This window comes from Lipophrys pholis (genome assembly GCF_963383615.2).
Source record: "Lipophrys pholis genome assembly, chromosome: 14".
Lineage (NCBI taxonomy): Eukaryota > Metazoa > Chordata > Actinopteri > Blenniiformes > Blenniidae > Lipophrys > Lipophrys pholis.
The window spans coordinates 27,687,108-27,711,203 of NC_137633.1; the positions used below are offsets into that span (position 1 = coordinate 27,687,108).

At 43.9% G+C, this 24,096-nt stretch overlaps 1 protein-coding gene across 2 annotated transcripts in view; it reads right to left on the reverse strand.

Moving 5' to 3' along the window:
• slc4a11 (solute carrier family 4 member 11) overlaps positions 1-24,096 on the reverse strand; it is a 126,499-nt gene that overhangs the window by 48,658 nt on the left and 53,745 nt on the right. The window contains exons 5-6 of one of the 2 annotated variants that reach the window (XM_080480040.1): positions 19,947-20,175; positions 7,735-7,767 (exon numbers count right to left, since the gene is read on the reverse strand). In XM_080480040.1, the coding sequence (XP_080336166.1) occupies positions 7,735-7,767; positions 19,947-20,175 (262 nt within the window). The remainder of the gene's footprint in view (positions 1-7,734; positions 7,768-19,946; positions 20,176-24,096) is intronic. The other variant, XM_080480041.1, reaches the window with a different exon arrangement.

Sequence of the window (24,096 nt, forward strand, 5' to 3'; positions counted from 1 at the left end):
GCATGACCACTAAGAGTCTGCGTGACTGCCGAGTGTCTGCGTGACCACTAAGAGTCTGCGTGACCACCGAGAGTCTGCATGACCACTAAGAGTCTGCGTGACTGCCGAGAGTCTGCATGACCACTAAGAGTCTGCGTGACCACTAAGAGTCTGCATGACCACTAAGAGTCTGCGTGACCACTAAGAGTCTGTGTGACCACTAAGAGTCTGCATGACCACTAAGAGTCTGCGTGACCACTAAGAGTCTGCATGACCACCGAGAGTCTGCATGACCACTAAGAGTCTGCGTGACCACTAAGAGTCTGTGTGACCGCCGAGTCTGCGTGACCGCCGAGAGTCTGCGTGACCACCAAGAGTCTGCGTGACTGCCGAGTGTCTGCGTGACCACTAAGAGTCTGCGTGACCGCCGAGTGTCTGCGTGACCACTAAGAGTCTGCATGACCGCCGAGGGTCTGCGTGACCACTAAGAGTCTGCGTGACCGCCGAGTGTCTGCGTGACCACTAAGAGTCTGCCTGACCACTAAGAGTCTGCGTGACCGCCGAGTGTCTGCGTGACCACTAAGAGTCTGCGTGACCACCGAGAGTCTGCATGACCACTAAGAGTCTGCGTGACCACTAAGAGTCTGTGTGACCGCCGAGCGTCTGCGTGACCGCCGAGAGTCTGCGTGACCACTAAGAGTCTGCGTGACCGCCGAGAGTCTGCGTGACCGCCGAGAGTCTGCGTGACCGCCGGGTGTCTGCGTGACCACTAAGAGTCTGCGTGACCACTGAGAGTCTGCGTGACCACCGAGAGTCTGCGTTACCACTAAGAGTCTGCGTGTCCACTAAGAGTCTGCGTGACCGCCGAGGGTCTGCGTGACCACTAACAGTCTGCGTGACCACTAAGAGTCTGCGTGACCACCGAGAGTCTGCGTGACCACTAAGAGTCTGCGTGACCGCCGAGGGTCTGCGTGACCACTAAGAGTCTGCGTGACTGCCGAGAGTCTGCATGACCACTAAGAGTCTGCGTGACCACTAAGAGTCTGCATGACCACTAAGAGTCTGCGTGACCACTAAGAGTCTGTGTGACCACTAAGAGTCTGCATGACCACTAAGAGTCTGCGTGACCACTAAGAGTCTGCATGACCACCGAGAGTCTGCTTGACCACTAAGAGTCTGCGTGACCACTAAGAGTCTGTGTGACCGCCGAGTCTGCGTGACCGCCGAGAGTCTGCGTGACCACCAAGAGTCTGCGTGACTGCCGAGTGTCTGCGTGACCACTAAGAGTCTGCGTGACCGCCGAGTGTCTGCGTGACCACTAAGAGTCTGCGTGACCGCCGAGGGTCTGCGTGACCACTAAGAGTCTGCGTGACCGCCGAGTGTCTGCGTGACCACTAAGAGTCTGCCTGACCACTAAGAGTCTGCGTGACCGCCGAGTGTCTGCGTGACCACTAAGAGTCTGCGTGACCACCGAGAGTCTGCATGACCACTAAGAGTCTGCGTGACCACTAAGAGTCTGTGTGACCGCCGAGCGTCTGCGTGACCGCCGAGAGTCTGCGTGACCACTAAGAGTCTGCGTGACCGCCGAGAGTCTGCGTGACCGCCGAGAGTCTGCGTGACCGCCGGGTGTCTGCGTGACCACTAAGAGTCTGCGTGACCACTGAGAGTCTGCGTGACCACCGAGAGTCTGCGTTACCACTAAGAGTCTGCGTGTCCACTAAGAGTCTGCGTGACCGCCGAGGGTCTGCGTGACCACTAACAGTCTGCGTGACCACTAAGAGTCTGCGTGACCACCGAGAGTCTGCGTGACCACTAAGAGTCTGCGTGACCGCCGAGGGTCTGCGTGACCGCCGATGATGTCGTTTCCAAGAGTTCAACAACCATCATACCCAAGGTGACTCTTTGAGGTTAAAACCACAGACGGTGTTCGGTCAGCAGGACCCGATGACTTTGTTTTAAGACTGTTGTGTTTCCGTCACATAGCATGTCTTGATCTGAGTCACACTCAGGAAGGAATCTGTTTAACTAATATGAATCTCAATAAAGTTGTATCTTAGATTTTCACATTGTAAGCAGAATATTGACTGTGTATTTCAATGATTTCACCTCCTGATTCCATCCATCCATCTTCTCCCTCTTATCCGTTCCCGGGTGGTGGTGGTGTCAGTCTGAGCACCGTCACCCAGATCACATTGACCCATTAAGAACCTTCCTGCAGGTGGCGAGCCCACAGGAAGGTGGAGAGCCCACTGGAAGGTGGAGAGCCCACAGGAAGGTGGAGAGCCCACAGGAAGGTGGAGAGCCCACAGGAAGGTGGCGCCCGGCGTGGGACATGAACCCTCTACCTTGAGACTGAGAGTCTCATGCTCTACCAGCTGAGCCGGCCGAGGACTCACTTCCTGATTATTTGATTTTATTGAGATAATCGAGGTTCTTGGATCTCAGTGAACATCTGATCTACAGACGATTCCTTTTAAGCCAGTAAGGTTCTACTTTACTCAATAGATTTACAGTAGATCACTTGATTGACATCATGTAAATCATAAGAAACATACTGATTTCTGTCAGCTGAACCTTAAATGATTCATCTTCAAAGCTGCTTTTTTTCTAATGATATTCTCTTTTTCAAACATTCAATAAACCTTGTGACGTTTCATCCGTGTTTATCAACCTTTAGTCATTTCAGAAGTTTAATCTGTAAGGGTATTACAGGTTTTTAGTGTCATCTTTACAGAATTTCAGTACACCAGCTTCTTTCTGTGGCTATCAAGTCGCTCCTTTATGCAACAGGTGAACCGCTTCACAAAATAACACAGAAACATTACTTAAACAAACGTTTTCTGCTCCTGATGATGCTAGAAAGACTGAACACTCTTATCTCAGTGTTGATATTGTTTTAACTACTGAGAAAGAAAGCAATGACACCATCATGTGTTTATAGCAAACTATTATAATAAGACGAATATAGCGTATTTAAGTCACACAGCTTAATCAATTTTATTTTTTTTAACCAATACTGAATATCTCATGGAATAAATTGATAAGACTTACTAGTACTGTTACTAGTAAGTATTAATACTTTTACTTTTCTTCTTTCTCTGTAGCAGGTTTAATAAATGGATTCATTTAATTTTCTAATAGCTGTTAACCATTGCATTAAAATTTAATTAAAAAAAATGTAAAAACACAAAAAGAGAAAGAAATATAAGCGGCCCAACATTAAATGAACCTTTGCTGGTTATAATTCTGTCATTTTAAAAAAATGTTTAGACCTTGAAAATGAAATACTAATCTTAGCACTTTGTATATTTCAAACATCTGCAGTGACGCTGTTACAGTCAAGATTAGTATTTTTCTGCGAAATGGCCGCAGTCGTTTTAAATCAGTGAGCCGAAGATCACAGCAAACTAAACGGGGCGTCAGTGTGAGAGCGACTGCAAGAAACAAGTTCAGTCGATGTGAAATCAGCATCAGATTTCATATTGATGATGGAGAAGTGGGCTGTATGTCCTTGTACACGACGCTTCACTACGTCGCCTAAACAAATTGAGTGTTTCTTCTTTAGAATTCAGGACAAATGATCGCATGCCGAGAGCTCGCAGAGCTCCAAGAGCTCGCAGACTGCAGCTCTTTGTCCAACACTGAGCTCCTATACTGAATGCCACCATGTTTTTTTTTTAGTCACAAGGATGACGACTAAATCCTCCATCACTGATGACACAATGCTGTGTTTTAGCTCTTTATGCTTCCAGAAGAAAAGCAGTTTGCTTTGGCAGGAGTTGGTGCCAAGCTTGGAAAAAGGTCTTTCTATGTAGAGTTCCCCACAAGCTTCCTGCAAAGTCAATGTGACCTTACAGGGAAGTCAGAGGGAAACCTTTCATTTATCAAGTACAGACACAGAATCATTCTATGTCCCGTAATTCTGGACTGTAAGCAGCTACTCTTTTCACACACTTTGAACTCTGTGTGTTCAAACAACTATGCAGCTAATTCATTGATTTTGAAGGGATGGAAAATAATATGTTTAACTGAGCTGCAACGTTACTCTAAGTTTGAATAATAGAAAACACCTGCACCAGGGAGTCACCGGTACATGAAACTCCTGCAGCTGGGATCACTGTGTCCTCAAGATAAGAACGACTGGAACATCCCAGACACACGAGTTTCCCTCTTTAGCTTCTCCAGGTGAAACAACACACACACAGTTTCATGGGACGTCCAATTTCGGTTGTGAAAAGACCAGCCCAATGTTGGGTCGGAGGCCTATGCCCAAGAAAACTGTCTATCCCAGGAAGTTCCACACAATTCCGGTGTGCGTGAGTGTCCAGTACTGCTCATTGCAAGGCCAGGTTCCAACAATTTTTATGGGTAAACAAGCTTCATGCCACCAGATTCTACTTCGCCTGTGTCTATGCTGTTTTGAGCACCTCTGGGTGTCCAACATAGACCCTGAAAGGGATATTTTTGTCTTCCTGACCTCGTCACGTGCTGCTTTATGAGGTCTGGTCTACCTCCAGCAGCTGACAGCCCGGAGTGATGCGTTCAGGTGCATCACGTAACTCCTGCTGCGCCCCGTGGCTGAAAATCTTCCTCAGAATCACAGTCAGCAAATAAACAATAAAATATTTTATCAACAGAGATAAAACCCCACACACACACAGCGCCGTGTGCTGGAATTTCACACACGATGAAAGACAGATTGGCGGGAATTGATGAAAATATGAGCAATCCGGCAGCGAAATTCATTCCCTGTTACAAAGTGGACACCTGCGTCTTACAGAGGTGCGGCCTATTTCTGGACAAAAAAAATTTCTATTAAAATTGTGTGGTTGTTCCTTGTGTTCAGGTGCGCTCAATAGTCCGGAAATTACAATCACTCAATAAATATATTAGAAAGCACTTGTGCCAAATACATGCAGAATATGGTGAACTTGTAGACGTGGACTTCTGGAGGCCACATGTGGCCCAATGCTCATAGTTTAAAGCCAACATGTAATACGTTCACAGCTGATGGTAGGATGAGGGTCTTTCCAGCAACTTTTAAATAAAATTCACTCCGATTCTCTGTATTACTGATCAAATGCATGTTGATTAAAAGTAGATTCAGCCAATCAGTCATTTTCAATAAATTAGCTGCTAGAATTCTCCTTAATTCTCCTGAATAGAAGTGTTGGAAGTAATTAGCGCCCTTCACTTTCTCTAGAAAGATTATATCCTACCCCCGTCTGCCTCACAATGGTTTGGTCCAATATCCTGCCTGTGGATCAGAGGAAGTGTGTCTCTAGTGAGAAGCTGTGGTTATCATTTCACTTCCTTCATTTCAAAGATTTTTGAGCATTTTGGTTTGTTACGATTGACACAGGCGTTCCCTTGGAGCTGCGAACTAAACAAAGTGTCAATGAGCCAGGACAGCGCAGTAATGAGGTTTGATCTGTAACACTGGCATTTCTTTGTATGTGATGGAGTCTTCATGTTGGGAGCGTTGGGATTTACAGTGACGGCACACAAATTTGATGAGGATGAGAGGAAGAGGAGAAGATTTAAACGTCAGTGACCGCAGATGTGATCAAGTGAGAAACTAATTAGGAAGCGAACATTGGATACTTGTCAGCTACGTGGGAATTTCTGCATGATTTCATCAGCTTTGGCTTTGCAAACACTGCTTTTTACACACACTGGAGAAGGAATAAAAAAGCACAGATGCTCATACGCAGCATATCAAATGTGACAAACTTCAATGGAAAGTGATGAAAAAATATGAGGAAGGACGGCTGGATTGGCCCCTTTGATCTCTGGATTCTTGGAGAATTCTTTAACTGTGTTATTCACACAGCTCGGTCGGAGGGGAAACAGATTGCAACTCCTGCAAATCACATGAGGACAACACCACAGCTCACAAATAACAGAAGCGACAAATCAATAAATATGCTAAAACATTGACCCCCCCCCACACACACACACAATGATATTTCAGCAGAAAAGACAAAAGGGATGACAGACAAACGACATCCTGAGATTCTCTGTCAACGTGAGAAAGAGCCACAAGTCCTTTAGGCAAGGAGACGCCCTCCATTCTGCTCAGAGGTGACCTCAATAACGCCGGGTGATCCTCCGCTGCCTAAAGATTAACTGTTGTCACACTGACTCGCACACACACACACACACGCACGCACGCACGCACGCACGCACGCACACACACACACACACACACAGGAATGATTGGTTTCCTTCAAAGAGTGTGGAGGTGGTGGAGGGCACTTTGAAGGAGGTGATTAAAACACGGCAGCGCTGCGTTCAGCCGGATGAAACACTTACTGTACATCAGGTAGCCATCGCAGCCAATGGGAGCACAGTACACACACACACACACACACACACACACACACACACACACACACACACACACACACACACACACACACACACACACACACACACACACACACACACACACACACACACACACACACACACACACACACACACACACACACAAAGTGGTGATGAGAGGGCCACGAGGACTGGGTCAATGCTGTAACCTTGTCAGCTAAAGAGGTTGTCAATTACATCTTCTGTGTGGTTGTCGTGTAAAAACAAATGATTTCAGTGTAAATAATCTGCCGCTCGTCATGGAACCAGCGTCAGGAAGTAACTCAGGTCCTGATTCACTGAAGCTTGACATGTATGACGTGATGTTGTCTGTAGAAACATATTTGCCTTCAGGAATGAGAAATCGAGTGTTCCAGCTCGATGTTATGATTAACAAGATCAATGTCAGTGGTGATTTGGTGTTTTGTTCCCTGGAGAAGTTGGTATACTCTTATTTTATGCTTTTCTTTTCTTTTCTTTTTTTTTTAAAGTAGCCCAGAATCGCCCTTTTTGGGGAAACAGTATCATGTAAGACGACTGCTCAGTGACAATCTGTTCGTAGTATTTGCTCATTGACATATAATTTGGTTTTAATATATCGGTTCGCAGTATTAGCCTGGTAATGACGCGTCCTACTCTGCCTCTGATCGGTTCGTCAGACACAACATTGACATCAACCAATCAAATCAGTCGATGCAGAAAGTATTAGCCAATCAGAGGCAGAGCTGGGTAAAAAAAAAGAAAAGTAATCTGGCTTGTAGTTACGGTTCAGTGATGCATTATGGGGGATTTGGATGAGGATGTACGCAAAGCTGACTGAAAAATAACCGGGTGTACACGCAGGTATACAGAGTATACACCCATACACACTCAGGTTTTCCTTACACATAGAAAAGGCAAATAATTATGCTTTCAAATAGTATAACATTTATTTCCCTAATGTTTGAACTCTATTTTATGTCAGAGATACTTTGGGCATCAGTAAAACCAGATTTGAATTTCATTTGAATCTTATTCTTTCAATGTAAAACGCATTAATTGATTAATTTGGCAGGTATGAAGTTAAAGTGCTCGGACAGAAGCAGCAGGTTTCTTTCCTCTCAACGCCTCCCAAAAAGAGCTGATAACGTTATTGGACGACGAGGCCGGCGGACGGCGGACGGCGGTGCCTTGATTTGAGGGGCAGATGAAGAGGCATCGATATCTGTGACCCGGTAGGTTTCTGCTGGTGTGTAATCATTTGATGGCTCAATGGATCGACCCAGTCCTGAGCGTGGAACCGGGAACACAAACGGCATACTGATGGTGATTGGTACAGAAGCAAACCACTGATTACAGCCTCACGGCGGCTGATACTGACATTTTCATCCAATTAACACAGCTTACCGTCATCAAAGAAAACGAAACTTTGAGATTTGTCTGCATGTGGAGAAAAGGAGGGAGAAAGAAACCAAGAGAGTCAGTTTTTACCAGCAACAAGCAGTTTCTCCTGTCTTTAAACACACACACACACACACACACACACACACACACACACACACACACACACACACACACACACACACACACACACACACACACACACACACACACACACACACACACACACACACACACACACACACACACACACACACACACACACACACACACGTTCTGGTTAACAGGCACACACATAAATATCTCTGCCGAGCAGGAGCTTCATTTCCTGCCTTCCTTTACCTCATGCATATTAAATATCATTTTCCAGAGAAAATCCCTCAATGTCTGGTCCTCGTTGGCCTCGGAGAGATCTTATCTTGATTACTGTCCACAGGCTATTACCAAAAATTGGATTTTATCAGCGATAGCAGCGATGTGTTCAGAAGAAACCCGATGAAGACGTCAATGAAAAAATCGAGATGGAAAAATGACACGAGCGCTCGCCACTTTTCATGTGGTAAAGAGCTGAATTACTGGGTTTAATTTAGTATTCTGATGTTTCCCACAGACTGGCGAAAGGAGGTTTATGTCCTGTAAAACCTGAAGTGTTCATGTGGACGGTGGTGCAGTGGTTTGCTCTGGTGCCTCAGTGTCACCGGGGCTTTTCACTGTGACGTGTACAGGATGTATGGAGGCGAATTTAACGTCTCGAGGTGCAAATGCAGTCTTTCTCCCGCTTTAGGCCACAAACAGCGCGATTTGGACCCGTCAAAGCCTTCACACTGTTCACGACTGTACGAGACGGATTTAAAGAATCGTTTTTGCCAACTGTACGTGCTGAATCTGCACCGATTTGACGTGATTACGCAAGAGTAAAACGTCATAAGCGTGCACCACCCATTTAGGAAAAATAAAGGTGCTAAATGTGGACAGAACTCTCACCTTGCTGTTTTCTTATGTTTGGAGAAAAATCCCGAAGAAAGGAAGAGGAGAACATGGACGCGGTCGTGGCTCGAAAAGAGGAGCGAACTGGAGAGGCCAATTCTGCCAAGAGAGCTTGAAGTAAGTACTTGTAAGTATGTACTAGCATTTTACGTTAGCATTCCGGTGTGGCGTGGATAACTACGTCACGGCATCCAGCGTTTCTATTGGTTTGTTTGAGCTGACGTGATCACAGATATCAGACACAGTCCGACAGCGGTCACGGGCTTACGACCGAAACCTCGGCCGTCCTACAGCTGAGCACAGAGCCCGACTGACTTGAGCCGCGACTGCAGATTTTACTAACGATTCTCTTACGATCTTTGGTCTCAGTCTGTGGAGCCTTTCAGTGCTGTTTACACTCCAACTCTGTCTCCGTGGAAATGGGGGAAATACAATTTCTGCTCCTGCTCCTGGTCCTGGTCCTGTGGTGACACAGTCGAAGTAAAGAGTTGTTTTGCACATGCTCAATAGATGGACAATAAGGTTAATACCAAAGCCCACAAGGACATTCCAGTGGACTGACCACCAAGTTGGACTGTTATTACGGTGACTGTCAAAATAAAACTACGGAGAATAATGACTTTGAGTCATGACACCACAAAGAAAACTTTGTTCTGATTGGCTCTACTGAGCATGTGCAGAAGAACTAGATACTACGACCCTGGTGACCAGGACCAGGACCAGGACCAGGACCAGGACCAGAAGCGGAGTTTCAGAAAAGTTGCGTTTTCACCTGTATCCACGTTTTCAACAAGTTCCACCGAAGGAGCCGATCTCAAAAAGTTGTACTTTCGGATTAATGTTATCGTCACATATTTCCTTTTATTAGTTCACACAAAGAGAGTAAATCCATAATGAAGCCAATAATGAAAGAGTTCAGGAGTGTGTAGTGGAAAGCCACATGTTTGCTCTCAAGGAATAAAATGGAAATTAAAAAAAAACAAAACCTGAGTTAAAGTGAAAGAAAAAAAGATTAACTTAGGTTTCAGAAAAGAGCACAGATGAAAACCTGTTTCCAAGTTTTAAAACACATTTTGTGAATTATTTTTCACAGATAAAAACATTCAGATGATCGATGAAAACCTTAATTTAGGAGGAAACGCTCAGAGCTGCAACTGGATCTTCATTGTGTAAGAACAGCCTTATTTCCCCTCAAAATAGATTAGATTCTCAATTTACAGTTTGATTTGAGTTGTAAAGAACAGCAGAGTTTATGTAAATCACAGCAGTGTGGAAAGCCAGCACAGATCGATCACGGGTGACGGCAGTTTAGAGAGGAATGATGGTACAGTCCTCAGGAACACGGCCAATCAGCAGGGCACATCGCAGCGAGGCAGCAGAGCGAACAACACCAGTGCAGAAGAGAAGAAAAATCCAATAAGACCAAACATTATCGCTCCAAACACTGATTGTTAGTCACTCTGTGGCGGCCGCCTGTCACTAATGTAAGCTTTGTCATTACTGTTGGCATCCAATAATCCTTTATTGGTTTAAATACTCTGCGTTATAGGATGACGTGTGACTTTGGGTTAATAGAAGGAGCATTAGTGTGTGTATTAGCGGCGGAAGTGATATTATTATCCAGGCGTTGCATCAGCAGCAGTGTGTTGGGTTATTGCTCCTCATCCTGAAATCCCCAGACAGAAGTGAAGCACAAAAACAGCACAAGTTTGGCCTCCAAAAATCTGAGTGCTGTGCTGGAGTCTGAGCAGGACTAATTATCTCTGTGGGCTTTCATCTTTCTCTCCTTCCTGTAATTCTCTGTTCTTTGGGTGCCTGTTCTAATCTGGCCCTGTTCTCTTTATCTGGCAGCTGTACAGTATTACACTCCAAATGAGCCGGCCGCTCGCCGGCTGTAATACCCCTCTGTGGCGGGGGGAATGCAGATATGGCAGAAATTAATACCTGAAGAGATGTGTCGCAGTGATAACGTGAATGTATTCCCCCAGGAGGAGCCTTTGTTCCTCCCCCAGAGATATCGTCCCCCTCAGCTGACTGGGAGCTTCACGTGTGAATTCAAAGGTTCGACCGGCGACATGGGAATTCACACTCCTCAGTTGGGGTGTTGAAAAGCTATAAGAAGACTTTTGCAGTGAGAAATGCCCCGTTTGAAGGCCCGTAAACTCCTAATGATTAATTAACCAGACCAAATCACGTTAAAGAGTAATAGATTACTTCATCTCCTAATGATGCTCAAAGCCTGAGTCCTGATTTCTGTGGAGGCTACTGTGCTAATGCTAAGGCTAATGAGGATGTCTCTGCATGCACATCTGTGTGTGGAGGCATCAGCGCTAATGCTAATGAGCATGTCTCTGCATGCACATCTGTGTGGAGGCTACTGTGCTAATGCTAAGGCCAATGAGCACATCTAATGCAGTATGTCTGCATGTCTGCATGTATTTCATTTTTTCTATTGCCATTTTCTTCTTTTTGGGAGTGAGGACGTTTTTAATACAGTGATTAAATTAAGTTTGATATCTCTGAGCTCAAGTATATCAAACATCTTCATTGTGTTTAATTCTAAACTATAATGGAATTCAAACTTTTTTTTTATCAATTTTGTTTAAAATGGAAATTTTGTTTTATCCCGTGTTTAACATTAATTTGTTATTTTAATGATTCATTTGGTTTGTTTTCTCTTTTGGTGTCGCAGTTGGAGAACTGCAGCATTTCTAAATCAGTGCAACAAAGAATGTCATGATGAATTTTGTTTAAAATTCCTTCCAGTTTTAATATTTATTTTTCTTTTTCTATTGGTGTTTTTTAATAATTTTGCTCAGTGCTAATGCTAATGCTAATGAACATGACTATATCATATGCAGGGTTGGGGAGTAACAGATTACATGTAACGGCGTTACGTAATTAGGATACAAAAAAAATGTAACTGTAATCTGTTACAGTACATAAAAAAATGTGTAATCTCGTCACAGGTATATTAGATTAAAGCTGGGATTACAATAGAAAAGATGGTATAAAGTAGAAATGCAGCTGACACATGCGCCGTCCACTGGCATTGCGACACTTCCCGACGCTTTCAGGCAGACTGCAGCAACAAACCCGTCTGAAAGGAGGCGTTGCCATGGATACTGCCTCAGCTGCTCTGGTCATGGCCGCTCCCGGGGAAAGAAACACATTTTCTGTCTGGAAACTCCGACATCATTTTGTTTTGAAGTGAGAGAAGGTTCTTAACCTCTCTGGACAATGCAAATTAATCCTCCCAGCCGTGAAGGTGTGTCAACGTCTCACCTGAAGAAACATCAACAGGAAGGAAACAACCTGCTCACGTTTACTGACACACACCTGGACTCTGTCAACTAGTGTTATTAGCTCACTAACCTGTCAGTAACCTGCCAGTACCATTACTAGTGTGGATGGGAGTAAGCCGTTCTCAATATGTTTAGAGGAGCTCATGTTTTAGGGATTAATTGGGGCGAAACGCATCATAACCTTTTATTTTTAAGTCTGTTCATTGACTCAGCAGGGGGTCCAGCGGGTTGGTCACTTATTATCAACTAGTGATTTATGTTGCCAGATACAGCCTCTCAAACCTCTCAAACATTTATATTTAGTCCGGGAAAAAACCCCAACAACATTAAAAGAGAGAGAGAGAGAGAGAGAGAGAGAGAGAGAGAGAGAGAGAGAGAGAGAGAGAGAGAGAGAGAGAGAGAGAGAGAGAGAGAGAGAGAGAGAGAGAGAGAGAGAGAGAGAGAGTGTGATTTAGAATCAGGTGGTATTCTGCCTTGATTTTTTATTTACTATTTTCTGTTTTGTTATTTTGTTATTTGAAACTCTGCATGATGACAGGATTTGGTATCTCTGTTAAAGTGTCCTGGCGTGGCAGGCTGCCGTTGGAGGGCAGATCATTGTGACCTCCTGCTGGTACTTACAGGACGTTTCCTCTTCACCTTCACTTCTCTTGTGTTTGTTTTGAAAAAGATTAGCACATTTTCTTGAATAGAAATAGTTTTGAGGACGAACACTTGAATAATTGAAAACTTTATTTGTATTGTGGTTTTGATTCTTTAAAAAAAAAAAATCAGTGTGAGACGCCTGATGTGTTACTGAGAGTTGATGGTTCAAAACCTCTTCTGTTAAGTGCAGTTTGGGTGTGGTGTGATAAGATTTGTTAATACACTGAGCAGATTAAACATTCTATTCTTTCTTATCTATTTATGTTTGCTGGTGAAGTAGTCCAAAAGTAACTAAAAGTATTCTGGTACATGACTTTGTACTATGTACAATAACACCACTAATTTCAGAAGGTGAGGAAACTTAATGATTTTTTTATAAATGTCAAATTTTTAATATCATTTAATTTTTGTCATATTTTCCTTTGACCTAACTACATTTTGTTATAAATCAGATTTGGGTCATATTTACTATTATTGCTCAGATTACACAGCACTTCTTGTCTTGTATTCAGTTTTGTGATCTCCTGTTTTTCTTCATACATTTTACTGTGTAAATATTCTTTTAAGCATTTAAAATTGTATTAATCTTCAATGAAGTGTGGCTGGTTTCTTGTTGTATATTTGCGACTAATGCATTTCCAGAATATTCTCTTTAATTTAGATGGCAGGTTTGAGCCTTGTTTCTGTTCAATAAAAACTCTCTAATCAACATTGTACTCCTCTTTCTTTATTTTACTCGTTTGAATGATACCAAATCTAAACTTGATAAAATGATTCTATTTGACTTGATGTGCAGCTGATGGATGTGCGGAGGAGCCGTGAGGATATTCTGGGACACAAAGGGTGGAGTGTCTTCAGCCGCAGCCACCCGAGATTCTCAGATCGCCGAGTGAGTGATCGATGACAGAAGTCAATTATCACCTTGCGGACCAGTGGGAGGCGTTTGAGCGTCTCACACCGCCCACCTCCGACCAGCAGACACGACGTTTCCTCCCCATGATTTCACGGCAGCGAGGAAACCTCCACGCGTGTGTTTACAGTGTCCACCTCTAATCTAACCTGCAATAAGAAGAAAAGTTTGCTGAATGGCACTTTGTGAGCGCGTTGTGGCGAGCTGGCGCCGGGATTCCACTCTATTATGTAAGAGGAGGATTTTCCTGCTCTGACGGGACCGAACCTCCAGAATCTGCTCCTCAGGCAAGGCTGCAATCTAAAACCTTTTCCCATAAGGGGAGAATGTTAGAACAATCCCACAATGCACGGATAAACGTGCCACTTGTTCCCCACATTTCCAGCACAGATCAGTGTTTAGTGAGCCCATTCTGTTGAGTCTGGATGGAGTAAAATAATATCTATGAATTCTCCTATATTGAATAAATTTGCCTCTGGCTTCTCTTATGGATCTCTCAGTGTTGGAAAGAATCCCCTCCCACGTTTTTTCATCCAGTGTACAAGACAGATCTTTCTCCCATATCCTCTTGCCTCGCGACAACCATTATTATTTGTCCAGGGTACATCTCATAGCATCTCCACGCCTTATGATGCATTATGGGTAGATGTAGAAAACATTCTATCCTGACCAACAGGAACAACCTCTTTAATACAGTGTCTGATTTGTAAGTATTTACAAAAGTGGCTTTTGCCCTCTAATTGAAATTATTTCTTGAGTCTGATATATGAAAGAAAACTGCCATTTTCCAATAAATCATCTACGATCCTGATGTCTTTTCTAAGCCACTGAGTCCAGTAGACAGGGTGTCTGTGGAGCTTTATTTTTGGGTTATGCCATATGGAAGCATATTTTTGAGAATATTGACAAATTTTACATCTCTTATGTACCTCCTGCCAAACTATTTTTGAATGCTGTAGAATAGGATGGTTCATATTATTTTCTCCATTTGTCACCGTTTGTGAAAGAAGCTCAATGGGTTTAAAGGTGGAGGAGAGCTGCTGCTCCCTCAGGACCCAGTCCAGCTCAGCACCAGCTTCATCCCAGTATCTGTAAGCTTGGACATCTCAAAGGCAGCGCTGTAATATTTTATGCTTGGCAATGATAGACCCCCTCTTTTTTTGGGCTCACATAATTTGTCGAATTTGTGACATTTGATATGCTGCATATGAGCATCTGTGCTTTTATTTTCTTCTGCAGTGTGTGTAAAAAGCAAAGTGTTTGCAATTCGAGGTTTTTTCCCCGTCCCAAAGAAATAGTTTTATCATTTTACCATATCTGACTAATAATTGTCCATTGATGTGGAGATCATCCCAGTTAGATATTAATTTGTGATGCCACAACCATTTTTATTGCATTTACTTTACCACATCATGTTCGATGTAATTTACTCCAATTATCCAAATTAGCTTTTATTTTATTTAATAGCCTTTCCATGTTAGTTGTCATAATTTTACTTATGTCTGGATCTAATTCTATACCTAAATATTTTATCCCCTTTGGTAGGCATTTGAAATTAAAAGTCGATAGCTGATCATGTGAGCAAGTGTTGGGCACTGGCACGGCTTCTGATTTGTGCCAAATTAATGCAATAACCAGATGCTTTAGAATATTCTTCAATAGTTTTTAGTAGAGCTGGCACCGAGCTGGCCGGATCCAGACTCAGAACCAAAACATCGTCTGCATATTTTTATTCTCTGCCAATGATCCCTTTCATTTTTGACTCTGCTCTAATCAATGTGGCCAGTGGTTCCAAAAGAATTGTGAATAATAGTGGGCTTAAACTGCACCCCTGTCTGGTTGACCTGGTTTTATTAAAACATCGAGACATCATCCCGTTGGTAAAGAACGCAGCTTTAGGGTTCCAATATAAGACTTTTATCCATCTGCAGAGACCATCACCAAACCCACATGTTGAGAGAGTTTCATATAAAAAGGCCCATTCCACCCTATCAAATGCTTTTTGAGCATCGCGCATCTAGACATAGCTGAGACAGGGTGAGGGTTAGTTCTACTCATACAAATGAAATGTAACAATCTCCTCATGTTATCGGCTGAAGATCTATGTTTTATAAATCCTACTTGGTCTTTATGGATAATTTTAGGCAAAACATGGTCCAATCTTAGTGCTCATGTCTTGGATAATATCTTGCAATCAACATTTATTAGACTTCTGGGCCTATAATTAGCTGGGCCAGTTGAATCCTTATCTGTTTTTGGTATCAGTGATGTAATGGCCTGGTTCCAACGTTCTGGGAGTGAGCCATATAGAAATGCTTCCTGCAGAACCTCTGTGAGAAACGGACAAAGAACATCAGCATATTTCTTCTAATACTCCACCGGGAAGCCATCTATACCAGCTGACTTCCCAGCTTTACCTTTAATTCCAGTTCTAACTTCAGCTTCCATAATGGGAGAATCCAAACTCTCCTTTTCCTCTGGGGAAAGTTGTGGTCGCTCCACCTTCCCAAAGAAAGAACTCAAGTCTTCATCACTGGCTGAACATGTGGGCGTATACTCTTCTTCATAAAAGTCTTTGAAAACTTCATTCATTTTCTTAGTTGATGTAAAAAGTCTATCGTGGTTCTTAATTGCTGTAATAGTGTTTGAATCCAGGCGTTCTAATTGTCTCGCTAATAATCGTCCAGTTTTTTCCCCGTTTTCATAAAAATTAGTTTAGAGCCTAAATAGAGAATACTTTATATATATTTCATGTAGCTCAAATTTTAGTTTACAAATGTTCCTGAAATCTTCTTCATCGTATTGTTGAATTAGTTGTTTCTCCAATTTAAGTATTTCTTTTTCCAATATTTGTACTTTTTCCTTATTTTCCTTTTTCTTCCACGAACTGTGAGTTCTCCATTTCCCCCTGACGAACGCTTTGAGTGCCTCCCAGACAGCAGCTCATCTTTCTGTTCATCCTCGATCAATGTCTAGAAATATCCTCATATCCTCACTGAGTTCTGGAGCAAATTGTTCATCGTGCAGTAAACTTGTATTTAGTCTCCACCTTCCACCATTACCTTTAGCAGAGTGTAGATTTATCTGTAATCCAACCAGTGCATGGTCAGTTGTTGCTAGAACTCCTATATTACAGTCAACTACCACGTCAACAAGTGAGCCAGCAACCAAAAGATAATCGCTTCGTGAATAGGAACTATGAGAGTGAGAATAAAACGTATATTATCCTTCTTTGGGATGTATAAGTCTCAGAATATGTGTGAAACCCAGCTCCTCCTTTAACGAGGTTATAGCTGCTCTCTCTCTGGGGGAAGTGTCTATTCTGAATTTACTGCCGTCCAAAAGATCGTCTGAAGTTTGATTGAAATCTCCACCCATAATCATTTGACCATCTTTCTCCCCAATTTATTGTTGACCTCATTAAAAAAGGATGAGTTTTCCCCGTTTGGTGCGTATCTATTGCAAAGTACTACTTTAACTGCATTAATGAATGCTTCCACCACGAGGATCCGTCCATGAGAAACTTTAAATTGATTCAATACAGAAAAAGTTAGTTTTTTGTTGACAAGGATAAAAACCCACAGCTCTTGCTTGATACTGAATAATGAAAGACATGACCGACCAGATCACTTTTCATTTTTAACGCTTCATCTTGGTCCTTAAACTGTGTTTCTTCAATATATGCAATATCTGTGTTTTTAGATTAAGATAAGTGAGTATTATTTTTGCGTTTTATCGGAGTGCTACAGCCATTAATATTCCATGTCACTATATTGATATGTCTGCTACTCATTACCTCCAAAGAGTGTATAGCTTAGCCTCCTTTTACTCTTGTCCATGACGTTGTCTCTCATTATAGCCTCACATATTAATGTCTTTCTCCTGCCATCATAGAAAAGAAAAGAAAAACACCTCCAAAAAGAACCCAGAACAGGGACGTGTAAAAGTCTAAAAAATAACTGAACAAACACTGCTTTTAAAAAGAACATAACAGTGTAATAAGCCTCGGGCTTAACGTGATTCCGGTCCATGTAGGTCCGATAGACGGCGCCTTCTGCTCCTCACCGTCCGGTTACAGCAGCGCCCCGGGTCTCCACCTCCTCCGTGCGACCTCCGAATGTTCTCCTGAATAAAGACCTCAGCCTCCTTTGGGTCTGTAAAGCTCAGTCTCTTCCATGTGAACCTCAGGACTGCCGGGTGTGCCAGGGTGTTCTACCTGATGATCCCAGGGCTTTCATTACCGGGGAGAACCGTCTCCGTAGGTCGGAGCGTTCCTTGGTTATATCCTCATAGATAGAAAGAGTGCAGTCCTCCCACCGTATCCCTCTCTCTTTTTTCGCAGCGTTCAGAACTTTCTGCTGGGCCGTGTAGCGTAGAAATTTCACCAGTATGGCCCGCGGAGGGCGACTGTCGTCCGCCCGTGGACCTCCACCTCTATGGCTCTGCTTGATCTCGTATTCGTCTTCCTGCAGTCCCAATCCTTCCTTCAGTATCTTCCTTATGTAGTCATTCATTGCATTCCCCATTTCTTTTCCTTCTTTGAGTCCAATCATCCATCCATCCATCCATCCCAACCCGGGGTGGCAGTCTGAGCACTGATTAAGAACCTTCCTGCAGGTGGTGGGCCCACGGGAAGGTGGTGCCCGGCGTGGGACAAGAACCCTCTACCTTGAGACTGAGAGTCTCCTGCTCTACATACGGAGCTGGCCGGGGACAAGAACCCTCTACCTTGAGACTGAGAGTCTCCTGCTCTACCTACGGAGCTGGCCGGGGGCTCCTGAGTCCAATCAGCTTGATGTCTTTACGTCTCCCTGTTTTCCTGGTCCCGCTCCGTAGACGCTCGACTTTCTGCTTTAGCGCTTTGTGCTCATTAACCATGCCAGCGTTGTTATCTTCCACATCAGAGATGCAACTTTCCGCCTCTTCGAGCCGAGTTTGGAGAGTTCTCACTGTGTTTTTGAGCTCGGTTGTGTCCGATTTAATTGGCGATTTCTGCCTGTTACTGCTGGGTTAGCTTCACTGCTAGTGGGGCTAGCCTCCATGGTGGCTGAAGTCTTTAAGTGAGTTTGCGCGCTCCGTTTCCCTTGGTTCATCGTGCGAGTTGTGTCTAGCAATACCTGAGGCATTAATTGAGCTTTTGTGAAGAGTTAATATAGTTTAATCCATATTAATTGTAGGCGGAGAACAGGAGCGTCTCTAAGGCACAGCCATCCCCAGGTCCTCCTCACGTGACTCCGGTTTTAACCTTTTTTTTTTTTTTAAAGGATGAAATTATTACATTATTGGCCATTATTACTTTGTTTTTCTACACAAAGTGGACAATCTGCTCAGCTCACACCACATGCTGCATTTTAAATCTAAATTTTAGAGGCTCAGAATTCATAATTCTTCCAAAAAGCATGTATGTTGTTTTTAGCTTTTTAATTCCCTGTAACAGACTGAATATATTGTTGTTGTTCAGAATCAGGTAACCCCGGCTGACATTCCTTACCTTCCTGTGACATTTCAAGCACCAAAGAAATAAGGAGTTTCAGCCTCCGCTCATGAAAATGTGTGTTTGACACGAGCCTCAGCCTCCGGTCGGCTGCAGCAGACGATCGTATCGAGAAATCGGTGATGAGACGTTGTAAACTGAGGCTTCACAGCAGTTTGTACTCATTAAAATGTGTTGTTAACCTCATTATGACAGTTTTGGTTTTCTGCGAACCGACACTGGAGTTTTGCTGTTGGAATAAAGATGTATAAAAACAGGAACAACAAAAATGTCACTAAATATTATGAATAATTTTAACACTTTCTTCCTAAATGTCGACTATTTTTTTGTGCTTGGAGTGACAATAAGATGAATTTACTTAGGATCATGGACTTCAGGAAACCCCAGCTGACATTTTTCACCCATTCGTGACATTTTAAGAACCAAACAATTATGTGAGAAAACGTGGCTTTGCAGAAATAACGAGCAGTTTCAGCCTGAGTTTGTGTGTGTGTGTGAGTTTGTGTGTGTGTGAGTTTGTGTGTGTGAGTTTGTATGTGTGTGTTTGTGCTGGTATTTGCATGCTTTCTCCGCTGCGTGCTATTTGTGTCCACTCCAGAGAGCTGTGGGCTGAACTGACAGCCTCGGTTCAAACATCACAAACATCGCTTTGGGTACCAAAAGCTTCTTGAACCATTGTCAAGTGTATCTGACAATCCGGCTGGCGAGCCTGCAGGGAGGCCGCTGTCGACATGCGCACACGTCAGGTGCTTTCAGGTCAGGTGTCGGATGTTACGGAGTCTTGGTTTGATTGTGGAAAGGCGCAGAGGCCACGACTTCTCTTTTTGTATGTTCTGAGTGCGACCACAAGTTTCACGCAGACCAGGCTGCTGCTCACCGTTGACCTCCTGCGCTCCGGCGTCGGTGAAGAGCAGGCTCATCACCTCCTCGAAGTTGCAGCTGGGCTCGGACGCGTGGCTGTCCTGGCCCACGTGGTGCAGCATGCGCTTCAGGACGTCGTCCAGGGAGGCGGCCGTCTCGTCCAGCAGGATGCTGGCCCTCGCCAGGAAGCCGTCCAGGTCCCGGTGTGCCCGCACCTCTTCTTGAAAGTTCATCAGCTTCACATACTGGAGGAAAAACAGGAACAGTAATCAATCAATAAGTTCCTATGGTCAAAGGTAGAGACTTCACAGTAAGACAGGAGTGTCTAAGTTTTATTTCTTAGAATTGAACTCAATTTTCTGCCCATTTAAAGATGAGCTATCAATCAAACGTGAAGATAATTGAGAGATTAATCAATAGTGAAATCATTTGAAGCCTTAAACCTGATTTTAACCCCAGAGTGGTTTTCCTGGTGGACGGAGGCCAATTTGAATGAGGAATGTCCCGAGTTTAATCTCGGAAGCTGTCAGATGATGGATCTACTGGTCGGTTAGACGTTCTGGCCGGCTGTCACGTCCCTGACAGCTCTGAAGAATGAAAGCGCTCTAAAAGCTTAAATCTCCCAGTGACTCCCTTTGAGCCAAAGATTGTAGTGTTTGAAATAGCGGGAGCACTTCACCCCTGCAAAGTTTGTCTAAACTGCAGCGGCGGCGTGTGAGAAGCACCTAAAGACGGATGAATGGACGGAGGAATGAAAACAGCTCGATTAAGAGCCCAGACACACACCAGTCCCCCGTTTCATCGATCCTGGAATTGACAGACAGGCTGAAGATGAGTGGATTTCCTGCTGTTCTTTTTTTAAATCAAACACAGCAGAAAGTAAATGTCTTCAGTCTTTCAAGTTATTTCACTAAGAAGCTTTCTAATTATAAATTTTATTTGTTCTGGTTTGTACGTACCTGCCAGAGACGGAGCGTAGGTCAAAGAAAAGTTTGTCGTCATTCCTGGCAAAATGTTTGTCCATATGTTGTGGATGTAGCGCCGAGCAAAACGCTACTTCAAAGACGGTTTCTTTTCTTTGTTCAACATAAGTGAGTCAAAAGTAGCATCCACATAACGGGAGCAGAATGAAATCTATTTATGGATCAGAGCAAATAAACAGATCCATCACAAATGTCTGGGATACGGATACGTGAGGCCGTTTCAGAAAACAGAAGGAAAGAGCAAACAAACAGCAGCGATACAGAACGAGCGGAATAGTGAGAAAAAGAGAGCAAGCTGTTAGCGGGAGCAAGGAACAAGACGCTCAGATCTCCGACAGGCTTGTCGCTGGCGCTCTGAAGCTGCTGGAACCTGAAGCTCATCTGATCCTGATCAATCAAGGCACTTCAAGGCTTTGGCTCTTGAACGCCACTGAGGCCCCGTCCCCACTTTTCAAGAACGATGGCGAGAAAAACGATGGTTTTGGCTCATGTGGGCGGGGACTAAGACAGCACACCTGAGAAGCAGCGATGGACGGTATCGTGACGGCAGGGCTGGTCAGTGAAGGCTGCGTTCATACCACGCTTTAAGCGAAAACGCATCGGTTTTGCATTTTTGTTTTACATTTTTGTTTTACAAAAGTTTCTCCTTCACAAGGCAACGTTTTGAAACCGATATCCATTTCAACAGAAAGAACATAGATGCTGAAAATGACACAGTTTTCATGTTGGGCCACGAGTTGCTGCTGCTGTTTTTATAATGAAACCACACACACACACATGCAGCAGAGAAGAAAGTGATGTAAACACTAACAATGGGAGAACACAGACATTCTAGCGGACAGACCACCAACCAAGTTGGATTTTTATTACGGTGACTGTCAAAATAAAAGTACCAAGTTGGACTGTTATTACAGTGACTGTCAAAATAAAAGTAGCAAGTTGGATTTTTATTACGGTGACTGTCAAAACAAAAGTACCAAGTTGGACTGTTATTACGGTGACTGTCAAAATAAAAGTAGCAAGTACCAGGAGAATAAGGGGTCCGTCCGAATTGTCCCTCCTAACTCCTTGACTATCCACTTCTCCTTCACCCCGGAAGGGTTCTGTGTGGCGGCCATGATAAGGACTGTCTGAATTCTCAATAAGCAAAGGAAAGGAGGCTCGTTGCTTCCTTTAGAACCTCCTTTAGCCTAGGAACCACTGATGCTTCCTTTAGAACCTCCTTCAGTCTAGGAACCAGTGATGCTTCCTTTAGAACCTCCTTTAGCCTAGGAACCACTGATGCTTCCTTTAGAACTTCCTTTAGCTTAGGAACCACTGATGCTTCCTTTAGAACCTCCTTTAGCTTAGGAACCACTGATGCTTCCTTTAGAACCTCATTTAGTGTAGGAACCACTGATGCTTCCTTTAGAATGTCCTTTAGCTTAGGAACCACTGATGCTTCCTTTAGAACCTCCTTTAGCTTAGGAACCACTGATGCTTCCTTTAGAACCTCATTTAGTGTAGGAACCACTGATGCTTCCTTTAGAACGTCCTTTAGCTTAGGAACCACTGATGCTTCCTTTAGAACCTCCTTTAGCCTAGGAACCACTGATGCTTCCTTTAGAACCTCATTTAGTGTAGGAACCAGTGATGCTTCCTTTAGAACCTCCTTTAGCCTAGGAACCACTGATGCTTCCTTTAGAACCTCATTTAGTGTAGGAACCACTGATGCTTCCTTTAGAACGTCCTTTAGCTTAGGAACCACTGATGCTTCCTTTAGAACCTCATTTAGTGTAGGAACCACTGATGCTTCCTTTAGAACCCCCTTTAGCCTAGGAACCACTGGTGCTTCCTTTAGAACCTCCTTTAGCTTAGGAACCACTGATGCTTCCTTTAGAACCTCCTTTAGTCTAGGAACCACTGATGCTTCCTTTAGAACCTCCTTTAGCCTAGGAACCACTGATGCTTCCTTTACCAAAGGAGACCAGCTCATGTTCCCCCACAATTCCTTGCGGCGACAACATTTAAAGGAACCCGCTCATCGGAGCGTTCAGGGAAACTCAGGATGACTGAAAAAGGAGCAGATCATGTAAGTTACCAAAGTAATAATCTGCCTAGAACCACTTGAAATCATCTAGAACCCAGATGAACTTTTTGTGGTTCATTTTCAGAAACTTGTAGTTCTTTCCCCACCATGGCAGACGTCACTAACTAGAGCCGCCGTCACATTATTATGACGTCACTAAGTGAAAGTGCGACTGCCACACTAACATGATCACCTTTACTAACTCCTTTAGGAAGCCTCCTAACTCCTTTCACTAACTCCTTTAGGAAGCCTCCTAACACCTTTCACTAACTCCTTTAGGAAGCCTCCTAACACCTTTCACTAACTCCTTTAGGAAGCCTCCTAACACCTTTCCTTAACTCCTTTAGGAAGCCTCCTAACACCTTTCACTAACTCCTTTAGGAAGCCTCCTAGCACTTTTCCTTAACTCCTTTAGGAAGCATCCTAACACCTTTCACTAACTCCTTTAGGAAGCTTCCTAACTCCTTTAGGAAGCCTCCTAACACCTTTCACTACCTCCTTTAGGAAGCATCCTAACACTTTTCCTTAACTCCTTTAGGAAGCATCCTAACACCTTTCACTAACTCCTTTAGGAAGCTTCCTAACTCCTTTAGGAAGCCTCCTAACACCTTTCACTAACTCCTTTAGGAAGCCTCCTAACACCTTTCCTTAACCCTGTGATGTCATCCAGGGGGCTAAGGTAAAGTCCATAGTTAAGGAGATAGGAGGGACAATTCAGATGTACCCATTGACTGGGAGTCATGACACCACGGAGGAAACTTTGTTCTGTTGTCTCTACTGAGCATGTGCAGAACTATCAGTTACTACGGCCGTGGAGACCAGCAGCAGGACCAGCAGCAGGACCAGGAGCAGGACCAGGAGCAGGACCAGCAGCAGGACCAGCAGCAGGACCAGGAGCAGGACCAGCAGCAGGACCAGCAGCAGGACCAGCAGCAGGACCAGCAGCAGGACCAGCAGCAGGACCAGCAGCAGGACCAGGAGCAGGACCAGGAGCAGCGCTTCAGAAAGGTTCATTTTCCCCATTTCCATGGAGACGGAGTCCCTGTTTACATGACATCTAAATTTAAAACATATAATTTTTGCATTTTTGTTTTCTGAAGTTACACACGAGTTGT